Source organism: Canis lupus, chromosome 8, assembly GCF_011100685.1.
Source record: "Canis lupus familiaris isolate Mischka breed German Shepherd chromosome 8, alternate assembly UU_Cfam_GSD_1.0, whole genome shotgun sequence".
In the NCBI taxonomy this organism is placed as follows: Eukaryota; Metazoa; Chordata; class Mammalia; order Carnivora; family Canidae; genus Canis; species Canis lupus.
The window spans coordinates 76,237,485-76,255,783 of NC_049229.1; the positions used below are offsets into that span (position 1 = coordinate 76,237,485).

The 18,299-nt window shown below is 42.8% G+C and overlaps 1 gene segment (V, D, J or C); it reads right to left on the minus strand.

Moving 5' to 3' along the window:
- Nucleotides 1-1,541: 1,541 nt before the first annotated feature.
- Nucleotides 1,542-18,299, minus strand: part of LOC119869032 — a 37,230-nt gene continuing 20,472 nt past the window's right edge. The window contains 2 exon segments of the V gene segment in view: nt 1,542-1,647; nt 2,784-2,821. Of these exon segments, the coding sequence occupies nt 1,542-1,647; nt 2,784-2,821 (144 nt within the window).

Here is an 18,299-nt window from a genome sequence, read left to right on the forward strand (position 1 = left end):
CCCGTCTGGGCTCACAGGGTATTTACTGCAGTGTCTCTACTCAAGCAGTACATTGTGAAGGGGCACAGAATATGACCTCCCAAGTGTGTCTCTGGAATTGACGCTCCTCGAGAAAGAGGCAATGCTGAGATATACTGACCCTCCCGACCTCTGAGATGAAATCAGTCTCCCAAAGGAAAGCCTCTGATTCATGAAGAAACATTTCATTACCATAGGAAATAAGATTTTAGGGCCAAAGAAGCGTAAAAGAAACCTTACTTCTCTAGGAGTTTACTTCTGCAAACCCACATTTCTATCTGTTGTCATGCCTTCCAATCCCCACCCTGTATAGAGATGTAAGTCCTTTCTAGTTTGCTCACATTTCTGTGTCTTTATATTTTACGAGCTGCTACACATGCAAGATTAATACTATTTTTCTCCTGTTCGTCGTATGTCCAAGGAATTATTAACCTGTCCTAAGAATGTAGAAGGGAATGAGAGAAACCTTTCTGCCCCAACAATGGGTGTGTTATTCCTTCAGAGAGCTCTTCCAGTGACACCATGTGCTCTGATATCATCTGCAATAGTGACCTGGGTTCCTAGCTATGCACAATCTGCAAGGAGACCCTAAACAAGGGTCTTCTGAACTTCTGGTGGAGACATTTCCCTGTAGCCCCAGATGAACTGAAAGTTCTCACTCACCATAAGACCAGGAACTGCCAGGGCTTTGGGGAGCCCCTTATCTCCTTTAGGTTCCTGGGAAGGTTCCTGAAGGTCATATCTGATTATTTTTTATGAAGACACATGCAGCTCACAGGGCACTGCAACACCACTGTCCAATAACACACCACACACACACACACACACACACACACACACACACTGTAGCTGATATTTGCAGCCAAGATCCCAATGTGCCCTTCTTCCCTGCACCCAGCTCATGGGCGGCATCCTCCACATGGATGCTGGGACTGGGCGTGTGCCTTGTTTCAAGTCAACCCAACTAAAGAAAATATGATTCAAACAGAGATAGGGAAGAGAGTGCATGTTGGGTTTGTCTGTCCTCCAAATGCCTGGGATCCTGCAAGTTTGTGGATATGAGGGCCCAGGCCTGCCCCTCAGATGATAATTTCCAGGCTGACTCACCCTGTCTTTGCTTCCAGCACTGTGCCCCATACCCATAGAGAGGTCTCCATAAACATCAAGTCCCTGGATTTCCCCTTTCTCAGAGGGCATAGCCAGGACCCTGATTTGAGGCTATGGATGTCAGGAGAGGGCAGTTGCCCCAGAAGCAAATAAAGGATATGATGCAGATAAGGTTTCTGGAATACTGCATGTTGGATCAGCATCAGCATCCCCTAAGTGACAGGGAAGGATTTCTGAACTGGGGGTTTCCCTATGGAGATCAGTTCCTGTCTCACCTGTGCAGATGGGCTCAGGTGTATGTCAGGTTTCAAGAAGAGAAGAGCTGCACATAAAAACCAGAGTGGATGAGATGAATCTGCTTCTGGTTTGAATAAAATACCTCCTCACTAGAGCTTGATGTTGTGTGTATATGGTACTCATGGGTCTTCTTCATGGTGAACAGTGCTTTGGGGCCTGGGGGCATTCTGGTCATTGCCACAGTGTATATCGTCCAGCTTGTTCTCACAGTCCTCTTCAATTGGGCTGTGCAAATCACATATTAAAGTGTTAGGGTGTGTATCCCCACTCACCTGGGCTGAGCACTGGTTTCATCCCCATCATACAGGAGACATGGTCAGTGCAGGGACTCTGGGCTGTGCTGACTGCTGTGCTTTAGGGTGGACATCACGAAGCATAAACTTAGTCCTGGAGGAGAGGAGGGGCAGGAGCCATCATGCATTGACCATCCCTGGACTACAGCTGAGGGCGTGGTGACCTCATGATTATGGAAGTGGTGACTCTGAAAATTGGAGGAGCAGATCTAGCAGCATAATGTCAGGTGACTCAGGAGATGCTGCAGGTCACCTGGTGTGTGTGAGAGCAGAGGGTCAGGTGAATGGGTCCAGCTCCCTGAGAGTCACCCCATCTTCCACATGAGAACTCTTTGCCAGAAAGCTCTGGTTCTGTCCATTCATGGGGCTCCATCCTGCTGATTGCCCCTCCTCCTGACATCTGCTCCTTGCACCTCAGGCAGCAGGTCCTCCTGGATCTGTGCTTCTGCCAGAATGCCCACAGACATTCCTGGTAAACCAACAGACCGAGAGTAGGGAGAGGTATTGACCAAGACTCCTATGAAAAGGAGGGTCCATGGTCCATGACATAGGGACCTTGGGTCAGTATGAATCTTGAGAGACCTGTCCTTGGGCTGGTGTCACTTTTTCTGTGAACACCCTTCATTCTCTTCCTGATACAGATGGGCGTCCTGTAGCCCCTCAACTTTATTCCCTCCTGAGACACTGGTTTGGCAGTTCTGTGTGCAGAGGGGCATCAAATATTCTCATGAGTAAATGCCTGTGATTCAGAGGGCCTGGATCTCAGCTGGAACCTACACAGGGGACTCCAGAGGGCTGGCCTCATTCTTTGAGCAAAAGACGTCAAATGAGAAAGCTCTGTGAATTGGGCAAGGAAACCCACATGAGCAGGTACAGCCACTTTCATGTAAAAAGTCCAGGTATCCTTCCAGTTCTGTGTGTCGAACTAAACCCAGGTGAATTCATGTTGGCGGTTGGAAAACCCTGTGAGTGAGAGAGTCTTTGCAGTAACAACAGGAAAAGGGGAGGATGGGCAAGATGGTAGAAGACTAGGGTCCCCAAATCACCTGTCCCCACCAAATTACCTACATAACCATCAAATCATCCTGTAAATCTACGAATTTGGCCTGAAATTTAAAGAGAGAACAGCTGAAACGCTACTTTGAGAAGAGTTTGTGATTCTATCAAGGTAGGAAGACAGAGAAAAAGAAATAAAGACACAAAAGGCCTCCAAGGGGGAGGGGCCCCGCGAGGAGCCAGATAAGGCCAGGGCGAGTGTCCCCAGGACAGGAGAGCCACGTCCCGGAGAAGCAGGAGCTGCACCAACCTTCCCAGGTGGAAAGACACCCGCAGGGAGTTAGAGCAGGACCCAGGAGAGCGGGGATGCCTTCAGGCTCCCTGGAACAGTAACAGACACCTGTGGCATATGCAGGTGAGTGCGCGAGCTCCCTGAAGGGCTGCACCACACATGGCGGGACCCAGAGCAGCTGGGAGGGGCTCGGGTGGCGGCTCCTCGGAGAGGTGGCTGCATGGCTGGGAGAAAGAATCCAACAGCACAGAACCCGGAGCACAGGGCGCTGGGTCACAGCCCAAGATTTGGCCTCCCCCTGGGACAGGCAGAGACCAGGAGGGCCCAGGACAGCAAGGACACTCCTGCTCCGAGCTCAGCAGATCAGCAGCCCCACCCATGGAGCCTCCAGGCCCCTGAAGACTGAGAAGTTCCTGCGGGAGCTGAATCCAGGTTTTCAGAGCTGCCGCAGGCACTGGGATTGTTCCTCCTGCGGCCTAACGGGGTAAACAACCCCCACTGAACCCTGCACCAGGCAGGGGGCAGAGCAGCTCCCCAAAGTGCTAACACCTGAAAATCAGCACAACAGGCCCCTCCCCCAGAAGACCAGCTAGACGGACAAGTTACAGGGGAAGTCAATGGGACATAAGTATATAGAATCAGAAAATACTCCCCCGTGTTTTTTTTCTTTTTGATTTCTGATTGCTTCCCCCACCCTTTTTTCAACTTTCTTCCTTTTTCTTTCTCTTTTTCTTCTCTTTTTTTTCCTTTTTTCTTCCTTTTTTCTTTTTTCTTTTTCTCTTTTCTTTCCTTCTCCCTCTCTCCCTTTTTCTCCTTTTCCCAATACAACTTGTTTTTGGAGACTCTGCACTGAGCAAAATGACTAGAAAGAAAACCTCACCTCAAGAGAAAGAATCAGAAACAGTCCTCTCTCCCACAGAGTTACAAAATCTGGATTACAATTCAATGTCAGAAAGCCAATTTAAAAGCACTATTATACAGCAACTGGTGGCTCTAGAAAAAAGCATAAAGGACTGAAGAGACTTCATGACGGCAGAATTTAGATCCAATCAGGCAGAAATTAAAAATCAATTGAATGAGATGCAATCCAAACTAGAAGTCCTAACGATGAGGGTTAACGAGGTGGAAGAACGAGTGAGTGACATAGAAGACAAGTTGATGGCAAAGAGGGAAACTGAGGAAAAAAGAGACAATTAAAAGACCATGAAGACAGATTAAGGGAAATAAACGATGGCCTGAGGAAGAAAAACCTACACTTAATTGGGGTTCCCGAGGGCGCTGAAAGAGACATAGGGCCAGAATATGTATTTGAACAAATCCTAGCTGAAAACTTTCCAAATCTGGAAAGGGAAACAGGCATTCAGATCCAGGAAATAGAGAGATCCTCCCTAAAATCAATAAAAACCATTCAAAACCTCGGCATTTAATAGTGAAACTTGCAAATTCCAAAGATAAAGAGAAGATACTTAAAGCAGCAAGAGACAAGAAAGCCCTGACTTTTATGGGGAAGAATATTAGGGTAAAAGCAGACCTCTCCACAGAGACCTGGCAGGCCAGAAAGGGCAGGCAGGATATATTCAGTGTCCCAAATGAGAAAAACAAGCAACCAAGAATACTTTATCCAGCAAGGCTCTCATTCAAAATGGAAGGAGAGATAAAGAGCTTCCAAGACAGGGAGGAACTGAAAGAATATGTGACCTCCGAACCAGCTCTGCAAGAAATTTTAAGGTGGACTCTTAAAATTCCCCTTTAAGAAGAAGTTCAGGGCAACAATCCACAAAAACAAGGACTGAATAGATATCATGATGACACTAAACTCATATCTCTCAATAGTAACACTGAACTTGAACGGGCTTAATGACCCCATCAAAAGGCGCAGGGTTTCAGACTGGGTAAAAAAGCAGGACCCATCTATTTGCTGTCTACAAGAGACTCATTTTAGACAGAAGGATACCTGCAACCTGAAAATAAAAGGTTGGAGAACCATTTACCATTCAAATGGTCCTCAAAAGAAAGCAGGGGTAGCCATCCTTATATCAGATAAACTACAATTTACCCCAAAGACTGTAGTGAGAGATGAAGAGGGACACTATCTCATACTTAAAGGATCTATACAACAAGAGGACTTAACAATCCTCTATATATATGCCCCGAATATGGGAGCTGCCAAATATATTAATCAATTAATAACCAAAGATAAGGCAAACTTAGATAATAATACACTTATACTTGGTGACTTCAATCTAGTGCTTTCTACACTTGATAGGTCTTCTAAACAAAACATCTCCAAAGAAACGAGAGCTTTACATGATACACTGGACCAGATGGATTTCACAGATATCTACAGAACTTTACATCCAAACTCAACTGAATACACATTCTTCTCAAGTGCACGCGGAACTTTCTCCAGAATAGACCACATACTAGGTCACAAATCGGGTCTGAACCGATACCAAAAATTGGGATCGTCCCCTGCATATTCTCAGACCATAATGCCTTGAAATTAGAACTAAATCACAACAAGAAGTTTGGAAGGACCACAAACACGTGGAGGTTAAGGACCATCCTGCTAAAAGATGAAAGGGTCAACCAGGAAATTAAGGAAGAATTAAAAAGATTCATGGAAACTAATGAGAATGAAGATACAACCATTCAAAATCTTTGGGATGTAGCAAAAGCAGTCCTGAGGGGGAAATACATCACAATACAAGCATCCATTCAAAAACTAGAAAGAACTCAAATACAAAAGCTAACCTTACACACAATGGAGCTAGAGAAGAAACAGAGATGGACCCCATGCCCAGCAGAAGAAGAGAGTTAATTAAAACTCGAGCAGAACTCAACGTAAACGAGACCAGAAGAACTGTGGAACAGATCAACAGAACCAGGAGTTGGTTCTTTGAAAGAATTAATACAATAGATAAACCATTAGCCAACCTTATTAAAAAGAAGAGAGAGGAGACTCAAATTAATAAAATCATGAATGAGAAAGGAGAGATCACTACCAACACCAAGGAAATACAAACGATTTTAAAAACATATTATGAACAGCTATACGCCAATAAGTTAGGCAATCTAGAAGAAATTGAAACATGGCGTGGTGAAAAATGCCACTAAACAATTATGAAAAATAAGGGAAGAAAGTTGGAGGAGGTCCTATCATTGATCCAGGCATTCCTGGAAAGCCACAAACTACCAAAACTGGAATATGAAGACATTCAAAACCTGAACAGGCCAGTAACCAGGGAGGAAATTGAAGCAGTCATCAAAAACTTCCCAGGACACAAGAGTCCAGTGCCAGATGGCTTCCCAGGGGAATTCTATCAAACGTTTAAAAAGGAAATCATACCTATACTACTAAAGCTGTTTGAAAGATAGAAAGAGATGGAGTACTTCCAAATTCGTTCTATGAGGCCAGCATCACCTTAATTCCAAATCCAAAGACCCCACTAAAAAGGAGAATTACAGACCAATATCCCTGATGTATATGGATGCAAAAATTCTCAACAATATACTAGCCAATAGCATACAACAGCACATTAAGAAAATTATTCACCATGACCAAGTAGGATTTATCCCCGGGACACAAGGCTGGTCCGACACTCGTAAAACAATCAATGTGATTCATCATATCAGCAAGAGAAAAACCAAGAACCATATGATCCTTTCATTAGATGCAGAGAAAGCATTTGACAAAATACAGCACCCATTCCTGATCAAAACTCTTCAGAGTGCAGGGATAGAGGGAACTTTCCCCGACATTTTAAACGCCATCTACGAAAAGCCCACAGCAAATATCATTCTCAATGGGGAAGCACTGGGATCCTTTCCACTAAGATCAGGAATAAGACAGGGATGTCCACTCTCACCACTGCTATTCAACATAGTATTGGAAGCCCTAGCCTCAGCAATCAGGCAACAAAAAGACATTAAAGGCATTCAAATTGGCAAAGAAGTCAAACTCTCCCTCTTCGCCGATGACATGATACTCTACATAGAAAACCCAAAAGTCTCCACCCCAAGATTGCTAGAACTCATACAGCAATTTGGTAGCGTGGCAGGATACAAAATCAATGCCCAGAAATCAATGGCATTTCTATACACTAACAATGAAACCGAAGAAAGAGAAATTAAGGAGTCAACCCATTTACAATTGCACCCAAAAGCATAAGATACCTCGGAATAAACCTAACCAAAGAGGTAAAGGATCTATACCCTAAAAACTGTAGAACACTTCTGAAAGAAATTGAGGAAGACACAAAGAGATGGAAAAATATTCCATGCTCATGGATTGGTAGAATTAATATTGTGAAAATGTCAATGTTACCCAGGGCAATTTACACGTTTAATGCAATCCCTATCAAAATACCATGGACTTTCTTCAGAGAGTTAGAACAAATTATTTTAAATTTTGTGTGGAATCAGAAAAGACCGTGAATAGCCAGGGGAATTTTAAAAAAGAAAACCCCATCTGGGGGCTTCACAATGCCAGATTTCAGGTTGTACTACAAAGCGGTGGTCATCAAGACAGTGTGGTACTGGCACAAAAACAGACATATAGATCAATGGAACAGAAAAGAGAACCCAGAAGTGGACCCTGAACTTTATGGTCAACTAATATTCGATAAAGGAGGAAATACTATGCTTTGGAAGAAAGACAGTCTCTTCAATAAATGGTGCTAGGAAAATTGAACATCTACATGCAGAAGAACGAAACTAGAGCATTCTCTTACACCACACACAAAGATAAACTCAAAATGGATGAAAGATCTAAATGTGAGACAAGATTCCATCAAAATCCTAGATGAGTATATGGACTGGGTGTATCAAACCAGACACTCATTCTCACAGATCTGGAATCTGGGATATCTGAGGTCCAGGTGCACACAGATGTGGTGTCTGGAGAGCACCCATGTCCTAGTCTGTCCTTTCCCTGTTACCTCACATGGAGCAGAAGGCATGGAGATTTCCTAGTCCTGGTGAATAAGGTTCCTGATCTCATCATGGGGATCCATCTACTGACTTAAGTGCTCCCCAAGGCCCCACCTCCTCCTCCCATCTCATGGGCCTTAGGTTTCAACAAGGGGATGGTAGAGGTCACACACAATGAGCTGATATATACACCTGAAGATAAATGAGGGGACCTCCTCCAACTTTCTTCCCTTATTTTTCATAATTGTTTAGTGGCATTTTTTAACCACACCATGTTTTTGAATGTTACCTGATAACTCCTGGATCTCGAGTCCTACCTGTTCTCCTCTTGCCCTACTTGTCAAACTGTTGTGACTGCCTTTGTGGGTTCATATTGACTGCTTTGAGAAACTATGTTTTTATTAAGTAATATTCCATACTTCAGATTTTGTGTCCACGTGGTATTTTGTAATGTTTTTTGCATGTAAATCTTGGCTTTTAGGTGTCATGTGTCCCCATAGAGTGATTTTATCCTACCTCTGAAATTGTAGAGGGTTTGTCATATGTCCTTGTGGACCTTTCAGTGAGTCAGAATCTTGGCCTGTGCTCCTCTCTACAGGACTTACTGACCCTCTTGAAACACTTGATAGATAGACTGGCAGGGTTCCTTAGATATGTGGACCCCTGCTGTATCTAGAGGATCACATGATTTTGCTAAATTTAGAATTTAGCTGAATTTCAGTGTTTCAGATAATGTACTTGGATTTGTAACTCTCTATCAACTCAGTCAGTGTGTGTCACTCCAGTCAATTCTGTGATTTTCTGTAATGGCTTTGATAAGTTTACCTGATGCAGAATGAGCTGCATTCATGCAGAGTTTGGGATATAATAAACTGGTGTGAAGATGAACATTTTCCATTGTATAGCCTATATTTCTATTTTTCTTATCCCTCCTAAATGAACAGTGTAATGCTGCCTTTCCACTCTAAGTTTTTGATGAATTCCTTTTACATTCAAATAGTATATTCCATCTAAGAGAAGAAAAATATCTACCCTTGAACCCTTCGACAGATTTATCGGGTATTTTTGATAATAAATGTGGCAGGAAACTGTTGAAGGAGCCTCTGTGTCCATCGAAAGATGAATGGATAAAGAAGATGTGGTTTATATATACAATGTAATATTACTCAGCCATTAGAAACGACAAATACCCACCATTTGATTTGATGTGGATAGAACTGGAGGGTATTATGCTGAGTGAAATAAATCAATCGGAGAAGGACAAACATTATATGGTCTCATTCATTTGGGGAATATAAATAATAGTGAAAGGGAATAGAGGAGAAGGGAGCATAAATGGGTAGGAAATATCAGAAAGGGAGACAGAACATGGAAGACTCCTATCTCTGGGAAAAGAACTAAGGGTGGTGGAAGGGGAGGAGAGTGGGGGTGGGGGTGACTGGGTGGTGGGCACTGAAGGGGCACTTGACAAGATGAGCACTGGGTGTTATTCTGTATGTTGCCAAATTGAACACCAATACAAAATAAATTTATTTAAAAAATAATAAAATAAAAGGAGAAAAACCAAATGTGTCAGGAAAATTCAGTTTCAATTCAATTTCAATCTGTGCCTCTAATCAACCTTAAATTTGTGTTTTCTCAGATCAGTCCCCCTGACCCTGTTGCTGTGCACATGACTTCTGTCTCCAAATCTAACACTTTCCAAATGTATGTTGGCAGATTGAACACCAATTAAAAAAAAAAAAAGAATTCTGATCCTGCATGGAGCGAACCTGGTATGATGGTGCTCAAGTGGCAAAGTGGGAAATTTCCAGGATCTGCGGTCCCCCTGAGTCCTATAAAGAAAAAGTGGCACCATGTGACGGATGATTAAGAAGAACAGGATTCTGGAGATGGGTAAACATTATGTCGGAGTGAAGGCATTGTGATTTGTGTTTCCATAAACTGAACCCTGTTTGTTCCTGTGACTTCTACCTGACACCAGCAAGCAGAAAGTAAGAGACCATGAGACCCTTGCTCGGAGGACCATCCCAGGTCCACACCAGAGGAATCCCTCTTATTGACTTTTACAGACTCATTCATGTGCCTGAGATAAACCAGCTTAGACACAAGCAGGGTGAACATGGGGTTCAGTTGTAAACTGAGGACAGAAAGGGTTTGATGGCTCTCCTGTGAGGGCTCCCTGAAGACTGGAAGTGCAAACATTCAACCCCAGGCCAGACGTAGGAGGCCATGTTCAGAACAGCTCTCTGTTGCAGCCAGGAAGAGAGTCACAAAATCCCCAAAACAGGCCTCAACAAGGTAGGGTGTGAGCATCTAAAGAGGAAACTAAACCAATAGCAAATGATAACAATCCATTGCCAACTGCACTGTGAATTTACAGATTCATCCAAGCCCATCTCAGGTCCAGGTCTGCACACTGCCAGCAGAAATGTGTGCTCCATCCCTTGCTCCATCCTCTCCCATTATGTTCTGAGTGTGCGTGTTTGGAGACAGCTGGTATGTGTATAAATATGAGTGAAATTGGCAAAGCCAACTACTGCCTTGCTTCTGTGCATTTGGAGCTGATCCACTGCCTTGATGACCATGAATGGACTAACCTTCCCTGAAATTGCTTCACCGTCATGTAAGTTCACATGTAAACTATGGATTAGGATGGTAGGGCTGTTAGATATTGACATGACCAGGTCATGTTACCTGGTTGATGCCTATCCCATGACAAAAAAGATTGCATTTAAATACAATGAGAAAGAGTAAATAAGTCATGTAGGTCCCTTGAGGGTTTCCATTGAGGAAACCCTAAAGGGAATCTGAACTCATGCCCAGAGGGAGAGTCACTGATGTGGGTTTGAAATGAGGACACAGGGCACCACATGTTCGCAAGTGACAAGGCACATATATCACAACCATCACTACAACACAATCCTGTAAGGTGATGGAGAGACACAAATCCCACTGGGTCATCATATCCTCATCTTCTGGAAACGTTCTAAAAGAACATCCTTATACTGAAGATCCAAAGTGTCTGAGTATCTCTGACTCTCTTGAACAAAGGGTATTGGAAGGGGAGGTGGGCAGAGTGTTGGGGTGACTGGGTGATGGGCACAGAGGGGAGCACTTGGCAGGATGAGCCCTGGGTGTTATTCTGTATGTTGGCAAATTGAGCATCAATAAAAAATAAATTTATTATTTAAAAAATGATGTATTTTGATGAAAGGTATTTTTAATAACAAATGTGGCAGGAAAATTCAGTTTCAATTCTTTTCAATCTATGACTTTAATCAACCTTCATTTTGAATTTCTCAGATCATTCCCCCTGACCCTATGGGCTATGTACAGGACTTGTCTTCTGTCTCCAAGTCTAACACATTACAACTTTGAATGGATCACATGCATCAGGAAGACTCCCAGCAGAGACCACCAACCAAAAGACGCCTGTGTCCACTTCACAAAGACACGGAGTCTTGCCTATAATATTCCTGCAATTCTAAATTTAGAATTTAGCTGAATTTCAGAGGGTTTCAGGTAATGCAGTTCTATTTGTAAGTCTCTAACAACTCAGTCATGGTGTTTCACTGCAGTTAACTCTGTGATCTTCTGTAATCATGTTGATGAGCTTACCTGATGCAGAATGAGCTCATTCAAGCAGAGATTGGGATATAATAAACTCGTGTCAGAATGAACATTTTCCATTGTATACCCTATATTTCTATTTTTCTTATCCCTCCTAAACTAACAGTATGGTGCTGCTTTGCAACTGTAAGTTTTTCATGAATTCTTTTTACATTCCAATACTATATTCCATCTAAGAGAAGAAAACTATCTACGATGAACCTCTTTGGTCCTCTTCAACCGTAATTTTGGTTTTCTTAGATCAGTCCTCCTGAACCTGCGGGCTGCATACAGGACTTCTGTTCTGTTTCCAAATCTAGCCCATTCCATCTTTGTTTTTTTAATGTTTTATTTGTTCATGAGAGACACACACACACAGAGAGAGAGATATGTAGAGACACAGGCAGAGTGAAAAGCAGGCTCCATGCACAGAGCCTGTTGTGGGACTCAATCTCTGATCTCCAGGATCAGGCCCTGGGCTGAAGGTGGCACTAAACTGCTGAACACCCAGGTACCCCCCTTTCCATCTTTCAATAGATAATATACATCAGGAAGACTGCAAGCAGAGCCCACCACCCAAATGGCACCTGTGTCACCTGCACAGAGACATGGAGTCCTGCCAATAATATTCCTGCAATTCTGTTCCTTTGAGAGCATCTGTGCCCTCCTTGAAGCTCCAGTCTCACTGCGAGGCAGTGCATTGCTCCTTATGTCACTTGTTGGATGACCTTATGTGCATGGACCACATATATCTGTAATTACTTCCTGAAACATAATATAATATTAGTACAATACTCAGTAGGCTTGTACAAACAAAAATGAGTCCTTAGGATCCAGAATCAGAGTAGGGGTGAAAATAAGTTTACGATACTCTGAAACAAAACACCAGGGTCCAAAGTACACCTCCAACATATAAATCAGAAAAAATTCGCCACACCATCTTTAGTGTAAGAAAATATGGGATAGAGAAGTTAACATGTCAGAAGGTTTAGGGGACTCAGGCCTTGTCACATCCCTGAAACAGCTGGATGGTTATTGAATCATTTCGAACATCCATGAAATCGATCAGAGTTGAAAAAGCAACAACAGAAGGACTCCTAATAGAATACTGAGCAGGTTTTGGAGTGCTGGAGCTGTGCGGTGCTGACATTGGGGAGATACAATCGTAGGGATGACAGTAGGAAGGAGGTTGCTTGCAGAAGCTACTGTCAAAGATTTTAAGGACAAGAGAGGAATGTATGAACGTGTACAATTCTACTCCTGCGGGGGACAGACCTGGCATGACGGTGGTCAAATGGAAAAATAAGGAAATTTCTGGATCTAAGGACGCCCTGAGTGCCAAGAAGAAAAAGTGGCACAACGTGATGCATGGTTAAGAAGGACTGGAACCTATACACGTGTGAACATTGGGTCTGAGTGCAGGTGTTGTGCTTTGTTTCCATAAACTGAACGCTGTGTAGTCCTGTGACATCTATTCTGAAACCAGCAGGCAGAAACTAGACCCTCTCTCTTGTTCATTGAGCTGAGTTTTCCTGTGATGCACAGAGAGTGCAGCAGTGGCTCCTCCAAAGCTTCTCTGGAAAAACATCAGGATACTTGTAATTCATTCATTTTTAAATACAGGAGTCATTTAATGTAATTTACTTGGTTTTGTTCAAGTTTATGTGATGTGTCTTCATATGATAACTACGTTTATAAGTTAGAAAATGCATAGGTAAGCATAGAACCCTGTGTTCAGAGAGGCTCCTTGGGGGAAACTGCTCCATGGAGAGGAAGCCTCAGGCTCTGAAAGGAAACTTGCACATAACCTCCATCTGCACCTGCTTCTGGGACTTCAATCAGAAGTATAGGTGAGTAATATACACTTCCTAGTGGTCCCAATCCTCTTCTACAGGGAGATATAAACCTGGGGATGACAGCATGGAAGGTGGTTGCTTCCAGAATCTACTGTGAAGGTCTATAAGTATCAGAGAGGAATTGCGAACTTTTAGAAGTGTGCTCCTGGGGACAAGCCTGGCATGATGGTGCTCAATAGCAAAGTGGGGATATTTCCAGGGTATGAGGTCCCGTGTGTCCTAAAAAGAACATATGGCACTATGTGAGGGATGGTTAAGAGGCACAGGAACCTCAAGAGGGGGTAAACCGTGGGTCTGAGTGCAAGCATTGTCCAGTGTGTTTCCATAAACTGTACCCTGTGTGATCCTGTGACCTCTTTCCTGAGACCAGTAGGCAGAAGGTAAGAGACTGTGAGACTCTCCCTCAGAAAAATATCCCCAGTCCACACCAGGTTATTCCCTCATATTGACGCTTGGACACTCACTCATGTGCCTGAGATAAACCAGCTCAGACATAGGCAGGGTGAACATGGAGTTCAGATGGAAACGGAGGACAGAATGGGGTTGATGGCTCTCCTGTGAGGGCTCCCTGAAGCGTGAGGGGGGCGAATATTCAACCTGAGGCTAAAGGTAGGGGACCATGGTCACCCTTCATCAGCCCATCAGGGAGCGGAAGAGTGCAACCTGCTAGAGCCCAGAGCTACCCACCCTGAGTCCCGGCACCTGCCCCCTAGATGTGCATGTCCACTAAGGCAGGGCCCTGAGAGTGAGCACAGCAGAGCCTCCCCAGGGGATCATGACCAGCAATTCCAGGTCAGCAAGGCTGGTGGTGAAAGTGTGCTGCGAGAAGTCAGCGCTAGGGGAGGTAGGACCTAGCTTCCTTTCTAATTTTACTCTCTATTGTTTTTCCAATTATTTAGTTATATTCAAATCATTCTTTATTTATTATTATTTTTTCTTTTTAATTTTTTTCTATTTCAGATTTATGTTTCTAAATATAATATAGAGACTTATTTTTTCTAATTCCAATTTAATTAAATTTGTTTTTATTTTTTTGATATGTAGTCCTTCAAGAGGCATAACAAAACAAATCTGGGATCTTCTTTTTTTTAATTTTTCTCTTTTCCCCTTTATTTATGTCTTCATAGGGAAAAAAGGAACAATGAAAATATTTACTGATGAGAATGAATAGAATGCTAATCTCAAGAGAAGAGACTTCATCAATAGATGAAGATACCTGACTTAGAATTTTAAAAAATGATTGAAAGCATACTAGCTAGCCTTGGAAAGGGAGAGAAGACAACAGAGTTTCCTTTTCAGCTTAGATAAATGAAAGAGAATTAAAAAGGCCAAATTATAGATAGTATAACCAAGATGTAATCCAGGTGGAGGCCATAGTAATGATGGTGGATGAATCAGGGAAGTGAGTAAGTGAGTCTTATCTTATAAGATACAATATAATTATAGAAAATAATTACTGAAAAGAAGAGGGAAAAAAGGTAAAGACAAAAAGCTAGGTGTAGGGATCTCAGTGGCTTATGAAGTTATAATAATATTCACATGAGAGGAGCCAAAATAGATGAAGAAAGAGGATAAAAACACAGAAATTATTTGTTCAAATAAGAACTGAAAAGTTAAAAAAAAAAGAACTGAAAAGTTCCTTAATCTCAGGAGGAACACACACATCAAACTCCAACAAGCAGAGAAAACTCCCACTGATCCCATCATGAGGGTGCACCTTTTGACTAAGTGCTCCCCTAAGGCCCCACCTCCTCCCATCACATGAACGGTAGATTCCAACATGGGGATGATAGGGGTCACACACAGTGAGCTGACAGCACCTGAAGGATCGATGAGTTATTCCCTGCAGGTGGAAGGTCCTCCAATCCAGCTCCTCACCCTGAACATCCTCATGGATCCAGTAGAAGCTTCTGGTCACTGCATGCAACACTGTACACATGACCTTCAGAACCAGCTGGTGACCTTGGGGAGATGACACCTTCCACCTGAGATCCTGAATAAAGCCTTGGTCTATTTTTATGAACATTTTATACTTTGTGATTCTTCCCTCTTATTGTTCTTCTGATTTTCCATGTATTAGGAGCCCTTTCTCAGTAGAATGATCATGTGTCTCTTTTCTTATCTCAGTTTTCATACTTTTGTAGTAGAATTAATCATCACGCCAATCCTTTGATTATGCCTTGCTAGTTCCCTGATCTCCAATTCTCCTTCTCCCCCTATCCTACCCATGGGAAATCCAGCAGTAACCCACAAGTTCTCCATCCTTTGATACCCAGGGGACATTGAATCCATGCAATGCCCTCCTGGAACAGGACCCCACCCCCACCAATGACCCACAACATGCACCCTGAGCCACTGTCCTTCTTTGACTCCATCCAAGCATTTATAAGTTGCTGAGAGGCCTGACCTGCTCTCTACAACAGGATGGTCAAGATGATAATAGTTTTATACACTTGTCGCGGGTGTCTGTGGGTGTTTCTGTGTGTGATCTCTAGATTCCACATTCATACAAGGTCCTAGTGGGAGTAATTCTGTCTCAGGCTGTTACAGAAATTGCAGTTCTTACCATATTAACTGAAAGTAACCACAACCAGAGGTCTTTTATCTTGTGCTCAGACTCTTGAAGTCTCTGTATTCCCATGTCCATTATGCACTTTATGTGCTTCTAGCAAGATTGCACATTTGCTGGGGGTTTAAGTAAGGTACTGTGAGTTCCACTACAATTCCTGAAAAAGTTCAGATGATGCACATGGTGTTATGGGTAATACATTGATATTTTTGGGTCAGAAAGATGTAAATTCAAGTGATAGTCTTTTGGGCTCATGGAAATAGTTGTTTTCATCACTTTCTAAGATTGAGTCTGAATAGGTAAACACAGAATGTTATGTCCAGAGAGACTCACCTTGGAGATGAAACCCCAGATCCTGACAGGAAACCTGCTCAGAACCTCCATCTGCACCTCCATCTGCACCTGCTTCTGGGCTTGAAAACAGAACTGGTGAGTAGTGGGCATCCCCTGGCAGTCTTGATCTTCTTCTACAGGGAGGTTTGTGTCTGGGCTCACAATGAGGTCCCCTCACTGTGTCCCTCGCACAGCAACACACGGCCATGTCCTCGGCTCTCAGGCTGTTCATCTGCAGATACAGCGTGTTCCTGGTGTTGTCTCTGGAGATGGTGAATCAGCCCTTTACAGCGTCTGCATAGTACATGCTACTTCCATTACTGCTATTGGATATGACCCACTGTAGCCACTACCGGGAGACTGGTGGAGCCAATGCATGCTGTAGCTATGAAAGGTGAATGTAGAGGACTCAGGGACCTGCCAAGCTTCACCAGGTCTCCCCCAGACTTCACCAACTGCTCCTCACCCAGGACACCTGCAGACACAGGACATCCTGGGCTGGATACAGTCATAAATCCCCTGTTTCTCTCACTCATCTCCACTCACATACTCAACGTGTCTTTTTCTCCATGAATTAAATTTTAAAATAGCGTCAAGGTGACGGGGTGACAGGCACGGAGGGAAGCACTTGATGGTATGAGCACTGGGTGTTATGCTATATGTTGACAGATTGAAATCCAATAAAAAGAAATTTAAAAAATATAAACAAATAAAATAGCGTCCAAGGATACAGGTGCAGTGAAATGGTAGGACACCTGCACCCGAATGTTTATAGCAGCAATGTCCACAATAGCCAAACTGTGGAAGGAGCTTCGGTGTCCATCCACAGATGAATGAATAAAGAAGATGTGGTCTATATATACAGTGGAATATTCCTCAGTCATTAGAAACGACGAATACCCACCATTTGCTTCAACGTGGGTGGAACTGGAGGGTATTATGCTGAGTGAATAAGTCAATCTAGGACACAAACCACAAAGTGAAGATCTCTGGAAGGGAGGTGAATGGGGGGATGGGGTGACTGGGTGATGGGCATTAAGAAGAGCATGTGATATGATGAGCACTGGGTGTTTATGCATCTGATGAATCACTGAATGCTCCTTATGAAACTGTGGAAGTGGTATTTGCTTCTTGAATTTAAATAAAAATAGAATATGTAGAAATATAAGAAAATAGTTTTTATTTTCATGTCAGTTAGTTAACAGAGTGTGTGATATTAGTTACAGGTACACATGTAGTGACTCAATACCTCGTTACATCACTTGTGCTGTTCAGAGTAATGTTCTCCTTCATTCCCATCTAATTTGTTATTCCCTAACCTCCAGCCCTCTGGTAGCCCTCATGTTGTTCCCTTTGTTGTCTGTTTTTTGCTTTGCTTCTCTCTCTTATTTTTCCCCTTTGATCAGTTTTATTTTGTTTTTTTAAAATACATAACAGTGAAATAATATGGTGTTTTGTGTTTTTCTGAATGACTTAATTCACTTAGCTTAATACCCTCTAGACCTATGCATGTTGTTGGAGATGGCAAGATTGCTGCATCATAACTACCATCTATCTATCATTTATCTATCTATCATCTATTTATCTATCATCTATCTATCTTCTATCTATCTATCTATCTATCTATCATCTATCAATCAATCATCTGTCTATATATCTATATCTATCTATCATCTATCTATCAATAATCTATCTATATCATCTATCTATATCAATCTATCATCCATCCATCTTTCCCATTTTTTTCTTTCATCAGTACATAAAATCATTTGATTACCATGTAAAGTATTATGTATTCACTGTATTTTTATATTTAGAGGTAGAATTTAGTGATTCCACAGTTGTATAAACACCCACTGCTCATCCCATCATGTGTCCTCCTTAATGACATCACCCAGTTACCCATCCCCCTGCCTCACCAGCAAACTTCACTTTGTTTTCTAGTGTTAGTTGTCTCTTATGTTTTGTCTCCCTCTGTGATTTCATCTTTTGTC